We start from the raw sequence: 20,818 nt of genomic DNA, 5'->3' as shown, positions 1-20,818 counted from the left end.
CATTATTTGTAGCAGTGCAAGCATTCATAGCAGCACCCCATGCTGTGGTGGTAGCCGTAGAAAACATGGCGGCGTGACTGGCGGTGGGCGTTTTAAAGTGCAGCCGATGGATGGTGGCTGATACTGCAAATGGAACAATTTAACTGCCTTTGTTATACCCTAGTGCAGATGAACTTTGCAAACAAATTGAAGAATTTAATGCAGCAAGTTTGAAAGACGGACTTAAAATAAATTATAAAATAATCTGCAATCGAAACATCAGAAAGAAAACAGCGTGCATGGGCACTGAAGTCATAGAATCAGTTGAGAGTTTTTGTATTTAGGGCAGTTAAAGGCAACTGAATGGACAGCAGAGTAAAAAAGACCAAGGGTGAGCATGGTTAACTAAACAGGGTTTTTAAAATTAAGCGTCCAGTGTCTCTGAAACAAAGTTCATTACAATCAGCGTAGATTCCAGCACCAGTATCCATTTTTGGCAGTGAGACATGAACACACTGTTCAGTTATCATTCAAGAGATGTGAATTGAAAATTACTAGAAGAGACAGGAAAACAGTCAAATGGACCAGGGAGTAATCTGGAATGCAAGCAGTAATAGCATAACAACTGTAACAAAAATTAAACAGAAATATTTGGAACAAGTACTTAGATGAATGGATGGAAAATAGTCCAAGAAAATACTTTACTGGGTTCAAAGAGACAAGGGAAGACAGAGACAGTGATATGATGATAGGTATGTAAATGTTATAATAGTAATAATAATAATTCAGAATTAATGTGACTGAGTGTAACTGAAAACTATAATGTATGGAAAAATCCAGTGGAGTCATTTATTTAGCAGTATACATCAAATGGCTGATGATGATAAATGCAATGATGCTATTAATTTAAAAACAAATACTATTTGCATTGATATTTCAGTGAATGACAACAATGTTTGGCAATGCAATTTACCTGCAGTCCCACCTCCCAAAATGTTTATGCCATTCCTGTGACAATGAACTCTAGTGTTCTCACTGTTAAGTGCTAAACAATTGTCAGATAAATTATATTTAAAATAGGAAGTAGCTGCAGTGGAAAGGAGAGAAACTATTTTAGCTGTGGATCACTCATGCCTTTGTGTAGGTACATCTGAATTGTTTTATCATCCATTTTGTTAAAGACGTAAGGTCATGCCCTAAGTTTTATTTCTTGTTCTTTAGTGTAGCATGGGATGCAAAGGTTGTGACCAGTGCTTGGTGGGTACATAGTGACCAAGTTTCTAAAACAGCACCAACTGGAGAATATCTGACGACTGGAGCCTTCATGATACGTGGAAAGAAGAACTTCTTGCCACCTTCCCATCTGATCATGGGCTTTAGCTTCCTTTTTAAACTTGAAGACGATTCCATACAACGGTACAGTATAAAATTAGTAATATTTTATCCAACTTTTGAATCTGATGTTAATAATTGGAATGTGTAGTTTACTCTTCAGTTGTGTAAGATATTTGTTGTAGTAATATGCAAAAATGAGGAAAACCAACCATTCATGCACATTATTATGCACACACAAAGATAATACAGGGTGAGTCAGTTGCTCCTACTGTTTTATGCAATCCACAATACTACATCTGGCCTTCAGAAACCAGGCACGAGATTTTCATATTCTTTCGCTTGCTACATGCAGCCCATGTCCTACAGAAAAAAATTAACAGGACCTTATTCTTTGGGGGTTGTAATGGGATACGTTTTCTCTAGGGGCATAGTTTTCGAGTTATTCAAGCCTTATAACAAACCCCTATTCCCATAGTCAGCCCCCACCAGTCGGCATTTCTAGCATGCTGTTCACGGCATTCCCTCCTACCACTGTACAAAAATTTGTTACTGCATGAATTATTTCCCATCTTCAACCTTTTTTGCTCTTCATTGATTGGCCTTATTATGCCACCAGCTTAGTCAAGCACTTACAAATTGTAAAACTGGCATTTGTTTAAATTTTACCCAACAGTTTTGTGAATTTTAACAGAATAAAGTAGATAATTACCTCATTGTATTCGTGAGGCCTTCCGGCTACAAAACTACTGTGCTTGTAAGATTTAAGTTTGGATCAAATTATCATTGTGATCAGATTTAGCATAACATTTACAAAAGTTGTTTTTCTTTCATTACCTTAGGGGCATATTTAAATTAATTATGTTAACAAAATAGCTGGCTGTGCAGGGCAGCATAATAGCCCAATCAGTTAGAGACCAAAAAATGTCATATATCGGGAATAGTTCGTGTAGTTGAAAATTTTTGTGCTGTGGTTGGAGGGAGTGCTACAAACAATATACTAGAAATCCTGACTGATGAGGGATGATTGTGGGACTGGAGATGTGTTTGAAGGTCATTTTTATATTTTTTTCCTGAATAATTCGAAAACCGTGGCCTGCAGCAAAAACATATCTCAGTACAAAATTTAACTAAATTGCATTTCGTACAAAAATGTCCTGCTCTTTTTTTTTCTGTAGGACTAGTAGTTTGGACGTAGTGAGCAAGAAAATATGAAAATTACGAACGTCAAGTTTCAATGCCAAGTACAACATTACAGGTTGCATAAAACCGGTAGGGGCAGCTAAGTCACCCTGCGTAAGCCAACTGGCTTTCAAGTTTTTGTTTAGTTTTGCTATACACTCGCATACACACACATAATATGTGTGTGTATGCGAGTGTATACCTGTCCTTGTTTCCCCCTAAGGTAAGTCTTTCCACTCCCGGGATTGGAATGACTCCTTACCCTCTCCCTTAAAACCCACATCCTTTCGTCTTTCCCTCTCCTTCCCTCTTTCCTGATGAAGCAGCCGTTGGTTGCGAAAGCTAGAATTTTGTGTGTATGTTTGTGTTTGTTTGTGTGTCTATCAACCTGCCACCGCTTTCGTTTGGTAAGTCACATCTTCTTTGTTTTTAGATATATTCCAATATACAGTTATTCCAAATAGTATCGTACACTACTGGCCATTAAAATTGCCACACGACAAAGATGACGTGCTACAGACGCGAAATTTAACTGACAGGTAGAAGATGCTGTGATATGCAAATGATTAACTTAGCTTTTCAGAGCATTCACACAAGATTGGCGCCGGTGGCGACACCTACAACGTGCTGACATGAGAAAAGTTTCCAACCGATTTCTCATACACAGATAGCAGTTGACCGGCGTTGCCTGGCGAAACATTGTTGTGATGCCTCATGTAAGGAGGAGAAATGCGTACCATCACGTTTCCGACTTTAATAAAGGTCGGATTGTAGCCTATCGCGATTGCAGTTTATTGTATCGCGACATTGCTGCTCGCATTGGTCGAGATCCAAAGACTGTTAGCAGAATATGAAATCGGTGGGTTCAGGAGGGTAATACGGAACGCCATGCTGGATCCGAACGGCCTCCTATCACTAGCAGTCGAGATGACAGTCATCTTATCTGTATGGCTGTAACGGATTGTGCAGCCATGTCTCGATCCCTGAGTCAACAGATGGGGACGTTTGCAAGACGACAACCATCTGCAAGAACAGTTCGACGACGTTTGCAGCAGCATGGACTATCAGCTCGGAGACCATGGCTGCGGTTACCCTTGAAGCTGCATCACAGACAGGAGCACCTGCGATGGTGTACTCAACGACGAACCTGGGTGCACGAATGGCGTAACGTCATTTTTGCAGATGAATCCAGATTCTGTTTACAGCATCATAATGGTCGCATCCGTGTTTGGCATCATCGTGGTGAACGCACATTGGAAGCGTGTATTCATCATCGCCATACTTGCGTATCATCCTGCGTGATGGTATGGGGTGCCATTGGGTACACGTCTCAGTCACCTCTTGTTCGCATTCACGACACTTTGAACAGTGGACATTACATTTCAGATGTGTTACGCCCCGTGGCTCTACCCTTCATTCGATCCCTGTGAAATCCTACATTTCAGCAGGATAATGCACAACCGCATGTTGCAGGTCCTGTACAGGCCTTTCTGGATACAGAAAATGTTCGACTGCTGCCCTGGCCAGCACATTCTCCAGATCTCTCACCAATTGAAAACGTCTGGTGAATGGTGGCCGAGCAACTGGCTTGTCACAATACGCCAGTCACTACTCTTGATGAACTGTGGTATCATGGGCAGCTGCATGGGCAGCTGTACCTGTACATGCCATCCAAGCTCTGTTTGACTCAATGCCCAGGCGTATAAGGCCATTATTACGGCCAGAGGTGGTTGTTCTGGGTTCTGATTTCTCAGGATCTATGCACGCAAATTGCGTGAAAATGTAATCACATGTCGGTTCTAGTATAATATATTTGTCCAATTGATACCCGTTTATCATCTGCATTTCTTCTTTGTGTAGCAATTTTAATGGCCAATAGTGTACTTAACATAAAAATCAAACTTTAGTACAAAGCAGTATTCGATAGCTGACAGAATTGTCAAACATGCCTACATGAGAAGAAGTTTGTATTGTATTCAGTTTATGTGCTAACATTCGTGAGCTTGGTACTAAAATTTTATTTTTATGTAATTATAATACCATTTTGAATTACTATATATTAAAATACTTAGGCGCACACTTATGTATATCTTCTGTCATTAATTTCTTGAACACTTCATTCCGCCGCTTCTGTCTGCTGAAATTTTGAAACGCATAACACTTAATAAAGAATTGTGCGATAGAGACCTAGTTATATTTCAGAGTTGTGTCAAATTTGAAAATACATTTGTTATTAGAATGAAACAAACTGTTGCTTCTGTATATGAAAAAAAGAAATGTGTTCAGTGTATTCTTTGCTCTTACTGTCATTCAGTGCTGTTGTTTAATCTCCCTTTACCTTAATAAGTACTGACCTCATGTGTTCTTGTATTTCTTCCTATTTCCTCCAACATTCCATACTATTTTTGTGTAATATGTCTCGTGTCTCCATCTGTCCTAACTGTGTATGCTGTCAGCATACGAATATTTGAAAATTACTGGTGGATGTTTCTTCTCATTTGTGCAGCATCTCGCATGGTGTTCCTTTCCCCCCCCCCCCCCCCCCCCCCTGCACTTCTTGGGGCTTACAGAAATGTATACTTGTCATTGTAATGTGGTGGTTCTTGATACCTTCTTCACTTCTTACGAGCTTATCTCAACAGTAGGCCAACCCCCATTCAGCATTTATGTTACTTTTCATAGTGATTGCTCATAAAGACTTTTTTTAGATGAATGTCCAAGAAACTCATTTCTAAGCTCTGAGCAAAACAGTTTGTGTGACAGAACTTGTTCATGGTTACATTATTAAATATTTATGTGAGCTTCTACATCATACAATGTGAAAATAATAGAAACTGTAGACAAATCTGTCTGTGTGTATTCATTTGCCAAGCTTAAAAATAACATTGTTTATGGAAGCAGCAGTTTGTCTCAGATCTATAAAAATCAGTTTTCATAAATTAACATATGTTTTATGGCTGTGCAGTTAGCATGATGTTTTATTACTTAATAACAGCATCTGTCATAACAGCACAGTTTTATTTGATAATGATATCTCAGATAAAGATTTATGCATGTGATGTTCATTTTATCAGGTTAATTAATAAAATATACTGCTTTACATAGGCATAAAGATGAAAGGAAAGTCCGAAATGTTGAAGACGATGCTATATCAGCAGTAACAGATATCTCAGCTGAGCAGGACCAAGAGATAGAACTGGTTGATAGCGATGATGAAGGTATGAGTGGGATTTCTATCCTCTCAAAACTGATGTACTTATTTGTGAAAGTTAAAGCTGCTGCTTCCACATAATTTTTTCTTTTCTTTCTTTTTTTTATATTCTTCTACCTCCTTTCTTTACATATTTATTCCATTAATTCGTTTCTTTCCCTTTATAGTTATTGCATCAGTTGTCAGTTACTTGACTATAATTTTGCCCGTGACTTTTTTTCACTCTTATTGCTACCCTCTTTAAAGAAAAGAAATAACTGTTTTTATAGTCCATAATGTACTATTTATATGTTGAACATTGTTTATTTCAAAAGTTACTTCCATAGACTGTACTTGATTTGAGATTCTGAAGAACTAGCTCTACTTAACAACTGTTCCCTCTTTCCATATCTTTTTTGGTTGCTCACTTCTTTATAGTTTCCTTGAAATGCAAGTCCTAGTACCAGCTTTTGTGTGTTTTTGTTACGTATTCATGAGCAATTGAATAGAGACATACACAAAGCAATGTACAGGACCTCCTCCCACCCTGATGACAACCACAGTACATTGTCAAATGAACTCCATAAGATACCAAATGCGTTGGGGAACTGTCCTGTTATATACAAGCTCTACCATGTCCTTTGTGCGGCTCAACATAAAATACCAAACTACAGATCCAGAGGTCTCAGGTTCGATCCCTGGTCACTCTGATAGTGTTTCTATTTTCACTTTTTTTGTCTGGCAGTATTTGTTGAGGTAAAAAATGCTGAGTTGCCCTGCGGTTTAGAGTCCACATTAAACCATAGGTTCACTTATAACGGGCTGGGTAAATCAGTTCAAAACTTGAACGAAGGCAAGGTTATGCCACCTTCAAAAGGACATGCCTAGTAAAGCACTGTGGTGTTTAAACCAACCTTTCAGTTGATGACAACTTTGCCTTTTTATCACACCCAAGGACTGTTCCTTAAACATTTCTAACACAATTTGGGAATGATGTGGTGGTGCATTTCCTGCTGAAGGTACAGAGATGATGCTAGACTTCTCAGTTCCCTATCTAAATCTTAGGTGGTCATGTCAATTTTTATAGCACGAGTAGGGGCGTGGTGTACTTTGTACACCACTTGTAGCCTTTATGTTACCAAGGTAAACATGTATGAGCAAAAATGTTGTGTACTTATAGTTTAATTAAACAATGATACAATAAACGTATGTTATTGAGTTAAATCATTGTTTAATCAAACAAAAATAAAATAAACTTCCATTGCACCACTCTGTTGCCATGTACAAGTGTTACCCCACAGTAATGACCCCCTCGGAATATTAAACAGTGTAGTTGCATCAGATGCCTGCACAATGCTTGTTCAGTTACTAATTATCTAGTAGACAAATAGTCATTGTGGGATTGTGCTGCTAGTTTGGAATCTGGTCATTTTCTTGCGCATTGCAAAATGTTTCTCACCAATCTCCCTGTTTGTTTTATATTACTGCAGCTCAATTGCACATATGACAACATAACTTATCATTGTGTTTGCTGAAGCAATGGGAAGGAGTAGATATGGGCTTTCAGTTGTAAAACAACAGTGGAACAGTACATAACAGTGTTGTTTGTGGTTGGTACACTTTATACATCAGTGCGCCTGCTTGAGGGTTAATCCCACATAACATTCTCCATGTGAGAATAATTCAACCATTTGCCAGTACAGTGCCTGTTAGTGTGGAAGACACATTGTTTCATTTGATTTTTGAAGTGCTTGTACCCTGCCATTATTATGTACCATGACTCATTGTTATAGATGACCTATGCTTTGCGTGTTTAATGGCAGTGCTCCTGCATCCACACTAATCTCTGTGCCTGTCATACATGACAAACAGAGATATAAATCTGGGGTACTGCACATTCAGAAAGATGGAGTGTCCCGAGTGACCGAACTCCCTCAAAGTGGCTATGGCCAGATGTCCTGATGTTTACTCCCTACACTACTGCCACAAGGATTTGAAGTCATCCCAGCCCAGTTATGCTTCTTTGCAAACTTCCCTGTTCACTGGAGTTATAATGGACCCTCTCTCTCTCTCTCTCTCTCTCTCTCTCTCTCTCTCTCTCTATCTATCTATCTATCTATCTTTTCATGTGGGAAAAATACATCTAAAAAGATGATGTAACTTACCAAACAAAAGCGTTAGTATGTTGATAGACACGCAAACACACACACAAAATTCAAGCTTTCGCAACCAATGGTTGCTTCATCAGGAAAGAGGGAAGGAGAGAGAGAGAGAGAGAGACGAAAGCATGTGGGCTTTAAGGGAGAGGGTAAGGAGTCATTCCAATCCCAGGAGCGGAAAGACTTACCTTAGTGGGGAAAAAAGGATTAACAATGCCTGCTTGTGTCTGTATATGTGCGGGTGGATATGTGTGAGTGCGCGGGTGTATACCTGTCCTTTTTTCCCCCTAAGGTAAGTCTTTCCGCTCCCGGGATTGGAATGACTCCTTACCCTCTCCCTTAAAACCCACATCCTTTCGTCTTTCCCTCTCCTTCCCTCTTTCCTGATGAGGCAACAGTTTGTTCCGAAAGCTTGAATTTTGTGTGTATGGTTGTGTTCTGTTTGTGTGTCTTTCGACGTGCCAGCGCTTTCGTTTGGTAAGTTACATCATCTTTTTAGATATATTTTTCCCACGTGGAATGTTTCCCTCTATTATATTCGTATCTATCTTTTCAGTTGCTCATGGATGTACATCTGAGCCATCAAAATTTTAGACAAACATAGGTAATTCAGTTAAGTTACTCCTGATACCCTGGCATGATGAGAATTTTTAATTCTATAGTCTGCACGGTTGAGCATGCTTGTTCTTCTGTTAAAGAACAGTGAAATAATTCCCAAAGAATTATAACTTTGGAAATTCCAAGATTGATGCAATAAACAAACTTGAGGAGTGGCAACTACTCACCAGAAGTTGATCAGTGTGTGGTGTATAGGCAAATGTAATTGCACATTGATGTTGCTAGCCCTTACACTGTCTGTCTTCTTCCAGTTTAAACATGCATCCTCCAACACTTTGCAAGAACCCCCTACTCATACTAAATCTCCAGAAATGTCTCCATTTAGCTGCTGAGTCTGTAGATTGTGGTATAAGGAGTGTATAGCATAACTGGCAACACTTTCCCACCCGAGTTATACAATAATTAAGCCAGTCTGTCCATGAACTGACTTAGTGAAATGCCGTGCAGGAGGTCTTTCTTCCTGTAGGGGGAGATGCTCTTGTAGTTTTAAGTCTTCCTGCACAGCCATAGCAGGACCATCAGATTCTGAAAGTGCAATATTACTGTCTATGTTTTACTCAATGAAGTGGAAAGAAGTTTTTTGTGCAAATAATTTTTCATGGGATGCCATTAAGCTGCGTTTATTTAAGAAACACACTAAAATGAGCTTGTTTGAACTGGTAATAGGCTAACTATTAACAGTAAGAGAGCACGGCCTACCGTATGACTAGATCACTCGACTATGGTGCCCAGCTTGTAATTTGAGTGTACAATTGGTATAGTTCTTATAAGATCGTATATCTTCAGTTATGCCAAACCGATTCATTTATTTAATAATATCAACATTTCCTGGTATTGTAAAATTACTGAAAGATAATTTTTATGACCCGTAGACTACTCATAATGTCTGAGTGGCAAAAGAAAACTTTTGTTAGCAAATATTTATTAATAACAATTACTTAATTCTCATCAGAATAAAAGTACTCTCCCTACGCATCTCTTTGCTGACATGAACGATTTCAGCATTGACATCTTATTCCACTGTCTGAAAGCGGCAGATGGTCAACTGCCTCTGCTAGCCAGCACGGGAATCTACCACTCGCTCCTTATTCTGTACGTACTGCAGTGCTGATACATTCACTTCACATATGTGAAATAGCAAAACTGGAAATAAAGTAAAATGAATCTTATCTGCAGAGAAGGGGCATCTTACAACTTGACCGCATGTACAAGCAAACATACTCACCAGCAGGTGTGGAAACAGCTTCAAGTAAATGATAATCTCTCCTCAGTTTTGTTTATATTTCGCTAAATTATTCATGAACTGTAAGATCCATGTGAATCATTTGCTTAAAATTATATAGCTTTTTTGTGATATCAGCTATTTGATGTTATTGGTTATTGGTGAACATCAGATGCTTGATAAAAACATTGAATGATCTAGTTCCTGGTGACTGCATAAGAAACCTTGTTTAAAAGTATGAAAGCTTTGCTAGCTTTTGCATGAATTGTTTAACAAGCTAGAGTTACAGCTGAGAAAAATGATTCAAGTCCCCATACATTTAAAATATTTGGTGACAATTTTGGCAGAAGAGTAAGTCTCAGATATTCATTGAATTTCCTTTGTCATATCAAATGAACAGTTTTCTGTAGTTATAATCCAAGTAATAGAATTAAAGATTAGTTGGCCACACTCAGCAAATTTCTGCAACAAGCCAGAACTACTTGCCAGTTCCACAGATATTTTTGATTAATGACAATCTCAGGGCTGTTGTTTTCCACTAACATGCAAACCGGGCAGTCAGATCTAGTCTCTCAGCTCTGGCCAGATGACAAGTCCTTTGGTATGTTGGGTAAATTGGCAGATATCTGCGATTTGTCTGCAGTCACAGGATTGCAGTGCATGTTCTACAGGCCAGAGGCAACAGGCAATTGATTTCACAAGTTGTGACTGTATCTCAATGAAAATTCATTGTACAGAGCGGCATTTTTAGCCATTATTTTACTGTAGTGCATTTTCATTGCTTGCGTATGGTTTTCTGTCTGCTTTTGTTTCTTTCCTTCTTCATTTTCTCTGTTGGAAATGGTTGATAAACATCAACATCAAATCCCTCATTGTTTTCTCCACACCAGCTGTTGTCTTTGTATTGTGAAGGTTTGATGTGCTAGGGAGAGGTTATTCTTGGTCCTAAAATAACAACTTGTAAGACTTGTAAAATAATAGACCTAACATAGTTAAACTTAAGACAGTAGTAAAAGTAGTACAAGTAACATTTGATTATTACCCGCCATAGTGTTGCTTTGTACATTTCGTCCTCCTTTTCTCCACTTCTTCGAAGGTATGCACTTTTCTGAAGCTTGATCTCAAATTTTGTAGTTTTGTTACACATGTTTGTAGTTTTCTTTTGTTCGCAGTTGGAATATTGTATAGAAATATTTAAACCATCTGTTAGTTGCCCTCATTTTTTTTACTGTCTGAGCCATGCCCGGCTTGCATTGATGCCGTTTGTTCTATGGCATTTTGTTACAATCGATTGATGTCTTATTTCTCCCTGAGTTACTACCATAACGAGTTACTGATTTGCCTCCATCAGTGGCAGCAGCAGCACTTATCGATACTAGTACTGCGGTACCATCTTCAGTGTGACCACTATATTTCCGTGTGGTGGTGTGTGTGGCAGTCGGTCGGTTGTGACACAGCAGTGAGGAAGTCTCCGCAGTGCGAGGTCAGGCCGCGACTGCTGGCAGCATGCATGCGCGGTCGGATTGTGAGGCGCCAGCTGCGAGAGCTACAAAGTTCGTTGCCCACCGAACCTGGACACTGAAGTTGAGTGATCAGTTAACATGTTATAAAACCTCAACTACTGTGACATCTCTTCATTCATTGTCGGTTGTTGCTTTCTGGGATGTTCCGGCTAGCAGCAACGTATGGTGTGTTGAAGTTGGCCAAATTTTGCAGCCGTCTTCCTGTATGGTCTTTAACTATTAAATTGGTTGTTACTTACCAATGAAGTGCACCAGCGGTATTTTCTGCCTTGTGGCCGTTAACGCCCCAGTTACCTGCCTTGGTCATTAGCGTAGTTTTCTGGCAGTGTGTTTTTCCTCGCCGTGTTAATGCTGTCCAGCACGGCGTGTAGTTTGACAGCCTTTTAGTTGTTTTTCATTTTTTTCTTAACAGTGGTTTTGTGCCTAGGCTGTTCTTAGACGCCAATTTGGAAGACGTAATGCTGCTGTTATCTTCATCCTTGGCTCATATTTTCCATTGTCGGTCCTTCAGCCGTCCCTGGGTCGGGTTGCCATCCGACTATTTAACCTTACTCTTGGCTGCCTGTCTCACTCCATCTTACGCTAGAGCTACCTCCTCAGGCCGACCCTCAGAACACTTCTGAGCACCACTGTTCTGTTGATTTTAGATTGTGATTATCCTTTTAGTTTGAGGTACTGTGCGAGGCCTTCAGCCAACTTAAATTAAAAATTTGAAGATTGATTTGTTTTATAACTAAAATTTTGAAAGTTTGTTCCATCTGAAATTCTTGTTATCCAGGCCCTAAACCCCTGAGTTGTTCAATGTTTTTTGTGTGGCCTTCAGCTGAGTATTTACATGAAATATTTTTTTTAAAAATAAGGTCTTCAGCTAAGCAATTTTTTTATAATTTGTGTTCAGGCCTTCAGCCGTTCTTGTTTTTGGTGTGGTTTTGGGCCTTCAGCCGAGGAGGTATCCCAAGTTTTCTTAACTAGGCCTTCAGGCGTATTGTTTTAATTTGATCCTTTTAAGGTAATGTGTAATTAAATGGTTCTTAGGAAAATAAAAGTTCGTGTGTTTTGTGCCACTAACAGTAACTGATTACGGCCCCCTCCACAACCATAACCTGATCCGCTCTATCGTGCGAAACCAAATTTCACTGTCATTAATATTCCTGGATCAGTGTCCACAAAAAAGATCTTTTTTGGTACAATTTCACAAATTTTTAAGTATGGTCATTAGTACAGTACTTCACAATAATTGACGCAGTTAAAATCTTCTGTCAGGTGAGAACAATGGGAAAGCTCTTGGAGTCTCTGAACATAGCATATCACAGAAATCTGTTCATATGTGCCCAGTTGGGGAGGTGGGATTACTGGTTTCAAGAACTGCAAGTAACAGTCTGAAGGTCATGTCTCCGCTAATACACAGGCGTGGCCTGTGGGTTTTGCAGAATACAGTGGAAGCATCAATGGCCCATCATTAAAATACACTCCTGTGTAGCCATCTATTTCCTTAATTCCTCAAGAAGCTAATCCAATTATTGTAATGTGCAGGCATCCAGTAACTTACAAATGAAATACCTTTCCCTTTCCCCATGTTTTCATTTGTCCAGAAGTGATCTAAATGCTGTTTTACTGTCTTTAGTTTATTTAAACAAGTGTTCATCATGAACCATATTAATCATGGAGCTAACAGAGATTTCAACTGCATGCAAAGGGATGTGTCACCTATGTTGGACAAAAATTGAATTTTAAACTGAACAATTTAAAACAGCACACAAACTGTTTAAGTTGATAGTCTTATACAGTATATGCAGAACCATTCACTGGTTTCCAACAAACTTTCAAAACATACAATTCTCTCTCAACTGATTTGAATTTTCAGATCATTTAACATAAAATGTGAAAGTGGTGGCAGTTTTCTTTGTAAAAATCAAGGCCAAATCAAACAACCACATTTACAATCATATGAAATTATAATTTGCTGTAATATAAATTGACTACTTACGTCTGTTCTAAAAATGATCCATGATACTGAAAGAAAAGTCAAGAAGAAACCAGAAGTTTATTTAAAAGTAGGTTAACACTCTAACATGCATTTGATTTTCCTGTACTACTCCCTTTCTTAGTGCTGTCTCCTTACTGGAAGTTGCTGACCACCATGGAGTACGTCTTCTCTCTTCTTGGCCATTCTAATCAGTGTGGTAGTATCTGGGCCATTGAGCCACTCATGGGGATTCTGCTGTCAAAATATTTTTCTCTGACCAGATTCACATTTTTAGTTTTCTTTGATGGTGATTTTTTTAAAATTGGACCTCTCGTTTCCAAAAAATGTGTCCGAAACCCCTGATTTCCTGCATTTTATTGTGACTGGCTTCAAATCATTAAAAAAAAAAAAGTTCCTAAAATCTGTGCTTTACTACAATTGATTGTGACTGACTTCAAATTGTTCAGCTGTTTGGTGTAGTACATCTTGACTGGTCACATGATCTACAGTGCCCACATTCATTTCGAATACGTTGAGCTCATTCATGGATGAAGTTTCAGTTGAAGCTTTCTGGCGGATTAAAACTGTGTGCCGGACCGACACTCAAATTCAGGACCTTTGCCTTTCACGGGCAAGTGCTCAACCAACTGGGCTACCGAAGCACAATTTACGACCCATCCTCACAGCTTTACTTCTGCCAGTATCTCATCTCCTACCTGCCAGACTAAACAGAAGCTCTCCTGCAAACCTTGCAGAACTAGCACTCCTGGAAGGAAGGATAGTGCAGAGACATGGCTTAGCCACATCCTGGCAGAGGTTTCGATAATGAATTTTCACTCTGCCGTGGAATATGCACTCATATGAAACTTCCTGGCAGATTAAAACTGTGTGCTGGACCAAGACTTGAACTCAGGACCTTTCCTTTCATGGAGTGATCTACCAAAGTACACAGCTTTATTTCTGCCAGTACCTCGTCTCCTATCTTCCCAGGAGCTCTCCTGTGGATCTTGCAGAACTAGCAGTCCTGGAAGGAAGGTTAGTGCGGAGACATGGCTTAGCCACAGCCTGGGGGATGTTTCCAGAATTAACTTTCACCCTGCAGCAGAATGTGTGCTGATATAAAACTTCCTGCCAAATTAAAACTGTGTGCCGGAGTGAGACTCGGACTCAGGACCTTTGCCTTTTGTGGGCAAGTGCTCTATTGGCATAGTGTATTATCAACAAGTCCGAGGATCAGTAAAAGCCCTGTGTGTGGCTGAGATGTTAGAATAACTCTGTCAGAAAAGATACACTCAGTACTTGTGTATTTCATGTGCACCTACATGATGGCATTATGTGAACTATAAATATGTACCAATCTATGGATGTATTACTTTATTTACACTAGTGAAAATGTTGAAGGTATTGATTGAAGTACTTACACAGATTTTCGAAGAATTATGCATGTCTTCTGTGCTGGACATGTGTGCATTCAAAACATCACATGGCAGCTGTTTGTTGACGGACATATTTCTGACAATGACAAAGCTTGTTTAAAGTCATAGGATATCACTCTGGGTTTTCTGTGGCCTTCTGGCCCAAGAAATTCACATATGAAATTATAGAAATATGAATGGTGTATTTATAAGTTTCTCTCTCTCACTGTATTTAATGATGCTCTACATATAGTGGTGACGCTGAGTTGCAGATAGGCACAACGAAAAGACTTTCACAATGAGGCCTTCGCCAACAGTAGACGATATATATACACACACACACACACACACACACACACACACACACACACACACACACACACACACGAGACTGCAGTCTCAGGCAACTGAAATCACCACTGGTTTCAGTTGCCTGCGACTGCAGTCTCTGTGTGTGTGTTTGTGTGTGTGAGTGTGGTCTATTGTTGACGAAGGCCTTAATGGCCAAAAGCTTTATTTGTGACAGTTTTTTTGTTGTCCTATCTGTAACTCAGTATCTCCACTATGTGATGTGTAGCAACCTTCTTTTTCATAATATTGTTACATTCCTTCCTGGATTTTCCATTGTATGATTTAATGACACTCCTCTATAGATTATCACTTGCTATCAAGCTCAGTGTTTTTCCCCCCTCCACATTACACTATACTTGTGTTCAATAGGAGTGGCGTCCAAAGCCCTGTCTGGCCGTCTAGATTTAGGTTTACCTAGATCACCTAAAGCCAGTGCCAGGATGTTTCCTTTGAAGCAGCAACTGCCTATTACCTTCCCCAATCTGAATATGAGCTCATACTCAAATGTCTTCATTGTTGATGGGGCATTAAACCCTAATCTTTCATACATTAACATTGTATTCATTTGAAACTTCCTGGCAGAATAAAATTATGTGTTGGACCAGAACTTGAACCCGGGAACTTTGTCTTTTGCAGGCAATTGCTCAACTGACAGCTATGTGAGCATGGTTGATGTCCCCATGCCACATCTTTACTTCTGTCAGTACCTCATTTCCTACTTCCAGACTAAACAAAAGTTCCCCACGGTATCTTGTGGGATTCATTTCATTCAGAAGTATGACTTTGCATCTTCAGAACATTCTTGGTTATCCTTGTTTTCCCCCCTCCAACTCTCTCCTGTCTTTAGTCAAATGAAGGACTCCCTAGTTCTGAAAGTCGGAATTCCCCCTCCCCCCAATCTCTCTCTCTCTCTCTCTCTCTCTCTCTCTCTCTATCTCTCTCTCTCTCTCTCTTTTGTGTTATTGATGGAAGCATATCTGTTCTCCACTCCATAAGTAGAATTTTTTTTCTCATCAAGATTTTAGTGGTCTTTTTTTTTTCTCTTTGTGATTTCTGCATGTTGAGTGTTATTTTAGGAGATGGAGACAATTCTCATGAGAAACATGATGAAGCAGTTTCCCAGGAAAACAATGAAGATGCAGAAGACCTACAGGCTGATGAAAGCACAAAAGAGATTGAAGCTGTTGAAGCAGCCAAAGGAGATATGAATGATAGTGATGCACCAAATGAGGAAGATAATGCAGAGGGGCAACCAATGTTTCCTGATGTGGAACTCAAAATTGAGCACAGTCTTAACAGGCAAGCAAAAGGGATTAACACGATGAAAATATCATAGTTATCAGCAAAGTTGACTTTAATTACTTTAATCACTATTTCAGATTGAATCTTCATGTAGTAAATAAACCTCAGAATGGTGTAAATGATACGGATGATCAGAAAATGGCTAGCAGGCATCAAAACAGAAAGCAGAAACCAACACAACAGAAAAATGAAGGTAAAGCAAAAACTAAAAAATGCAACTGTTCTTTCTTTTGTACAACTACTAAGATGGTATGGCTCATCCCTATGAAAATAAAGTAGTATTATTATGTAAAGTGCAGTATCAATAGTTATCATTAATCTCTATAATTTTTGTCACAAGTTAGTTGCATTTGATCCATGTAATGTTGAAGTAATAATCATTATTGTGTAGTTGCTGAAGATTCTGACTCAAAATCTGGTAACAAGTCTCAGCAACAGTTGAAACGAGGACAGAGAGCAAAACTGAAGAAAATTAAAGAAAAGTATAAGGATCAAGATGAAGAAGAAAGAAAGCTACGTATGGAAATTTTGCAAGTAAGTATTATCCTACTTCCAGAATTACATTAGTGATTTACAGTGATGTATCTTTTACACACATTCTGCACTTGAATTCTCTGAATATTTTTTCAGTCAGCGGGCTCTCCAAAGGACAGCAAAAAGGGTAAAAAATCTGCAAAGGATGCTAAAGGAAAGAATCAGAAAAGTAAAGGCACTAATGGAGTTGTAGCTTCTGCTGAACGGCAGCAAGCCGAACAGAAGAGTCGGCCGCGCCCGGCACCAAAGCCTAGCAATCAGGAGCATGGTGGGGATGAATCTGATGGTGGAGGTGGAGGTGCAGCGGAAGAAGTGGAAGTGACGGCGGCAGCTGAAGTGGACATGTTGGATTCTCTCACTGGTTGCCCCCTTCCAGAAGATGAACTATTATTTGCAGTACCTGTTGTAGCGCCATACACTACACTACTTAACTACAAGTCAGTATCTATTAAGCATTTTATTCAAAATTAAAATAAAAAATTAATATTAAAAATATTTTCAATAGAGGAGAACTTCTTATAAGCTACCAAAACAGAACAGTACTACAGGCTTGTAACTTAAAGAAACACAGTTGAACCTGTATCTTTCACCCTGCATAAAAAGTAGGGGCTAGATATGAAACAGAAAAATAGCATGGGGAAACAAAGAGGGGAGTGATTAATGTGTTTTTAAGTTTGAGAAGGTAGTGTGAGCCAAAAGCGTGTTGGAGCCAATCTCTGTTTTTAGAGTTAAGGAACTTTAATATATATAGATGACTTGAATGGTGAGAGACCTCGTACACAACACTGAGGGAACATAAATTTTAAAATTTCTTCACCCTTTCTGTATGACTACTTATTGAACTTTTTGTGTCTCCAGGTCCAAAGTTTATAGTAGCTTTTCTCTCTCTTCAACAGATGTACTTCCTTTGTTTCTTATCCCTTTTTTCTAATGCATGAATGTTGAAAATTTGGAAATATAAAGGCTCAACTTGTGGTATATAAGAGGCCTTGTGAGAATAGCAGATTTTACATTGGCCAGACACGTTACGTGGTTAAAGACAAGTACTATGAACATGGCTGTGGCTGCTGTTAAGCAACCTGTTGTCATAACACTGCCAACACTGATACTGTGTATCCCTGTTGATTACTTTGTTCTCTACATGTATTTCAACTGCTTCTTTAATTAATGCTAAAGGATCTTGATATCTAAGAATTCATACTCTACTCTGTATCGAAGCAAGGGTTGGCAAAAGCAGATTTTTTTGTGGCTGATCTAGTCTGGCATGTTGTCATTATTCCTAGCATTCTTCTTAAAAGGTATAACATGTTTGGCCAGTGCTTGATTCCCCATTCTGACAAAGTGTCTTATATACTAGTGGCCCCCCTTAGTCCAAGATTGCAAGATTGTCTTTTACAGAATTTGGTAACAGGAGACACATTTAATTCTGCATTTCTTGGAGAAAAACACACACACACACACACACACACACACACACACACACACACACACAAACACACACAAATACAAAGCAGGAAGGCTATTCTAGTTGAGTTTTCCATGTTATGTGAATGCCTACAATGTTTGATACTTTTGAATTGAAATGCACAGTGAATTTTCTTCTCAGAATAGCCATCTGATCAAGTCTAGAACACGATAAGACCTCAGGATATTTTGTTATGTAGTTCCAGTAGAGCTGGGGCTTGTACCCCAACAGTATTTTCAGTGCCTTGTGTAATTTTCCATAATTTATGCATTACAGTGAGACAGATAAGACTATAAATAAAACAGTGTAATTTTACTGACCAATTTTTCATCTTAACTATATTTGCAGGTTCAAAGTAAAAATAACACCAGGAACAGGCAAGAGAGGAAAGGCTGCCAAAACTGCGCTCAACGTGTTTCTCAAAGATCATACCACAACTGCAAGAGAGAAGGACTTAATAAAAAGTGTTAAGGATGAAGACCTGTCCAGGAACATACCAGGAAAAGTTAAGATTTCGGCACCACAGTTGCAAAAACTGCGTAAATGATATTTTGTGAACTCTTTTCTGTATGTACATTGTACACGATCATATAGGAGAAAATTCTGATTTTACATGTTAGAATTGTACAAGGAAAATGAGATTATGACACTAAAATTGTTGTGCGTACTGTTGGAGAGGAATAATGTCTTTCATCGGGTATAAGTTTTGGAAAACTTGAGCTTATATATATATATGCTGTGCTTCATAATGAAAATAAAGATTTTTTTTCTAATGTGTGTTTCACTGTTGTTTTTCTTACATAGTAATATTTCAAGCACTATGACAAAGCCCTTTGCTGTACAGATAATAAATTTGAAACACCAAGCAAGAACAACATTACTTCCCCCACTTACTTGATACCAGCTAAATGGTAGAAACGGAGCGTAAGAAAAGTTAGCTACCCCAAAAGACTAATGACTTAAATTGTCTGACAGTGCTTTACCACTGAGCAGTGGGCATGTGACTTTATGCCCTGTTGGTGGGGAAGCAGTCCTGACTGCAACCTTATCTACACAGTAAAATATGTAATAAGGCACATACCTGAAAATTCTCACACACTATTGCAGAGATTGTGCCACTCTTTCAGAAAGAAACAAGATATGAATGAAGTGTTATGTCAAACATTTAAGTATAGAGCTTAAAGAGCCACTCAACAAGACGGGGGTCGTTACAATGCGTCACCCCTCACATGGTAGGGTCTACCCCTGAATATTCCATGTAAGAGGTTACCTGCATGAAGAATTCAGGGTAGCCAGAGCATTGTCTATTTAATCCCTGTGATTTTCAATATTTCCATTATCCCCTTCTTAAGGTAAATGTCTCCTAGAGACAGCTGCCAAAGCACCATATACATAGTTGCAATAATGAGTGGAGGAACAGAAAACAGCAGATTGGGCAGCTACACAGGGTGAAAAAATCAAAATGCTTGTGACTTTTTCATCAGAAGATGAGTAACCTGTTAAATGAGAAAGATGATCTTCTCGTATAACTACAAGAAATTAAAAAATCGAAAGGTAATTCTACAGATGTGTTACCCGTAGCATAAGATAAATTATAGGACACAGAAATTGGACAGCTGCACCTGTGTGTATCCAAGTTAGTATTACATTATTGTAGACATAATATAAGGAAAAGAGGAGTGGCTATACACACACAAAGTGGAATCAAGTTCAAAGCCATAGCTTGAAATGAGTACAATATTGAAAAGCACTTGGATTGCTGTGCTTCAGTAGCAGAGAGAGTACCAGTAGGATATAGTAAAAGTAACTAGGGATGTTACTGCACCCAAGATAGTACTGGTTGTGGGCACTTGTAGTTACAGAGGCCCAGCTTTATTTTCTCCTCCATGGTAACATAATTAATAGGAGGAGGTAGCAACATCAATTTATAATTTGTTTCTAAATCAAACAGTCTTTCATGAAATACACAGGAGCCCATTAATACAGGGTTTTTCTGTCCATTTCAGCAACAAATCACCCTAGTCTATTCGGTTTGACTAAAAAGCCGAAAAGCAATCTTCATAGAATTAGAAAAGGTCATGCAGCCATCATTTTCAGAGACAAATTACTGGACAAACAACGGGAAGAAGTACACCAAGGACACACAGTAGAACAGAAATTTATAATTATTTCCTTAAATATTCTTGCATCACTGAATCCGTCAAAACAAGTCACAATCCTATTGAGGCTCTGTACATTATTTCAAAATTGTGTTACCGACATGGTATTTGTAGTACATTGATTTTGTAAGGTGATAGAATAGCAAGGGATTGTCACTGTCTCTGTGCTTGGATGTGATAGTACATACAAGTACAAAGTACATTGTAGAGAGAGTTATTGCCAGTTGTATATTTCATCCATTAGAGTAGTGATCCTATTTAGTCAATTTTAACAGCAAGATTTTACTCATTCATCTGTTATACTCCAGTCACCTTCCCATCGTTTTTCTATACCACACTAGTGTATTCCTCAAGAAAATTTAAAACGGCTAATCAAGACAGCCAGAAGGGTGATTTTTCTTTCATCACAATTTCTGCAAAT

General features: G+C 38.8%; 1 protein-coding gene across 1 annotated transcript in view; it reads left to right on the top strand.

The window, feature by feature from the left end:
- The window catches only part of LOC124794739 (ribosome quality control complex subunit NEMF), an 84,549-nt gene extending 65,538 nt beyond the window's left edge, over positions 1-19,011 (top strand). The window contains exons 11-17 of the mRNA XM_047258346.1: positions 1,201-1,395; positions 5,599-5,711; positions 16,014-16,236; positions 16,317-16,432; positions 16,631-16,773; positions 16,870-17,210; positions 18,587-19,011. Coding sequence (XP_047114302.1) covers positions 1,201-1,395; positions 5,599-5,711; positions 16,014-16,236; positions 16,317-16,432; positions 16,631-16,773; positions 16,870-17,210; positions 18,587-18,785 — 1,330 coding nt within the window. The 3' untranslated portion in view covers positions 18,786-19,011. The remainder of the gene's footprint in view (positions 1-1,200; positions 1,396-5,598; positions 5,712-16,013; positions 16,237-16,316; positions 16,433-16,630; positions 16,774-16,869; positions 17,211-18,586) is intronic.
- The last annotated feature ends 1,807 nt before the right edge of the window (positions 19,012-20,818 follow it).

This window comes from Schistocerca piceifrons, chromosome 1 (assembly GCF_021461385.2).
Source record: "Schistocerca piceifrons isolate TAMUIC-IGC-003096 chromosome 1, iqSchPice1.1, whole genome shotgun sequence".
NCBI lineage: Eukaryota > Metazoa > Arthropoda > Insecta > Orthoptera > Acrididae > Schistocerca > Schistocerca piceifrons.
The sequence above is the reverse complement of the archived record's forward strand: the minus strand, read 5'-3'. Positions and strand labels throughout refer to the sequence as shown.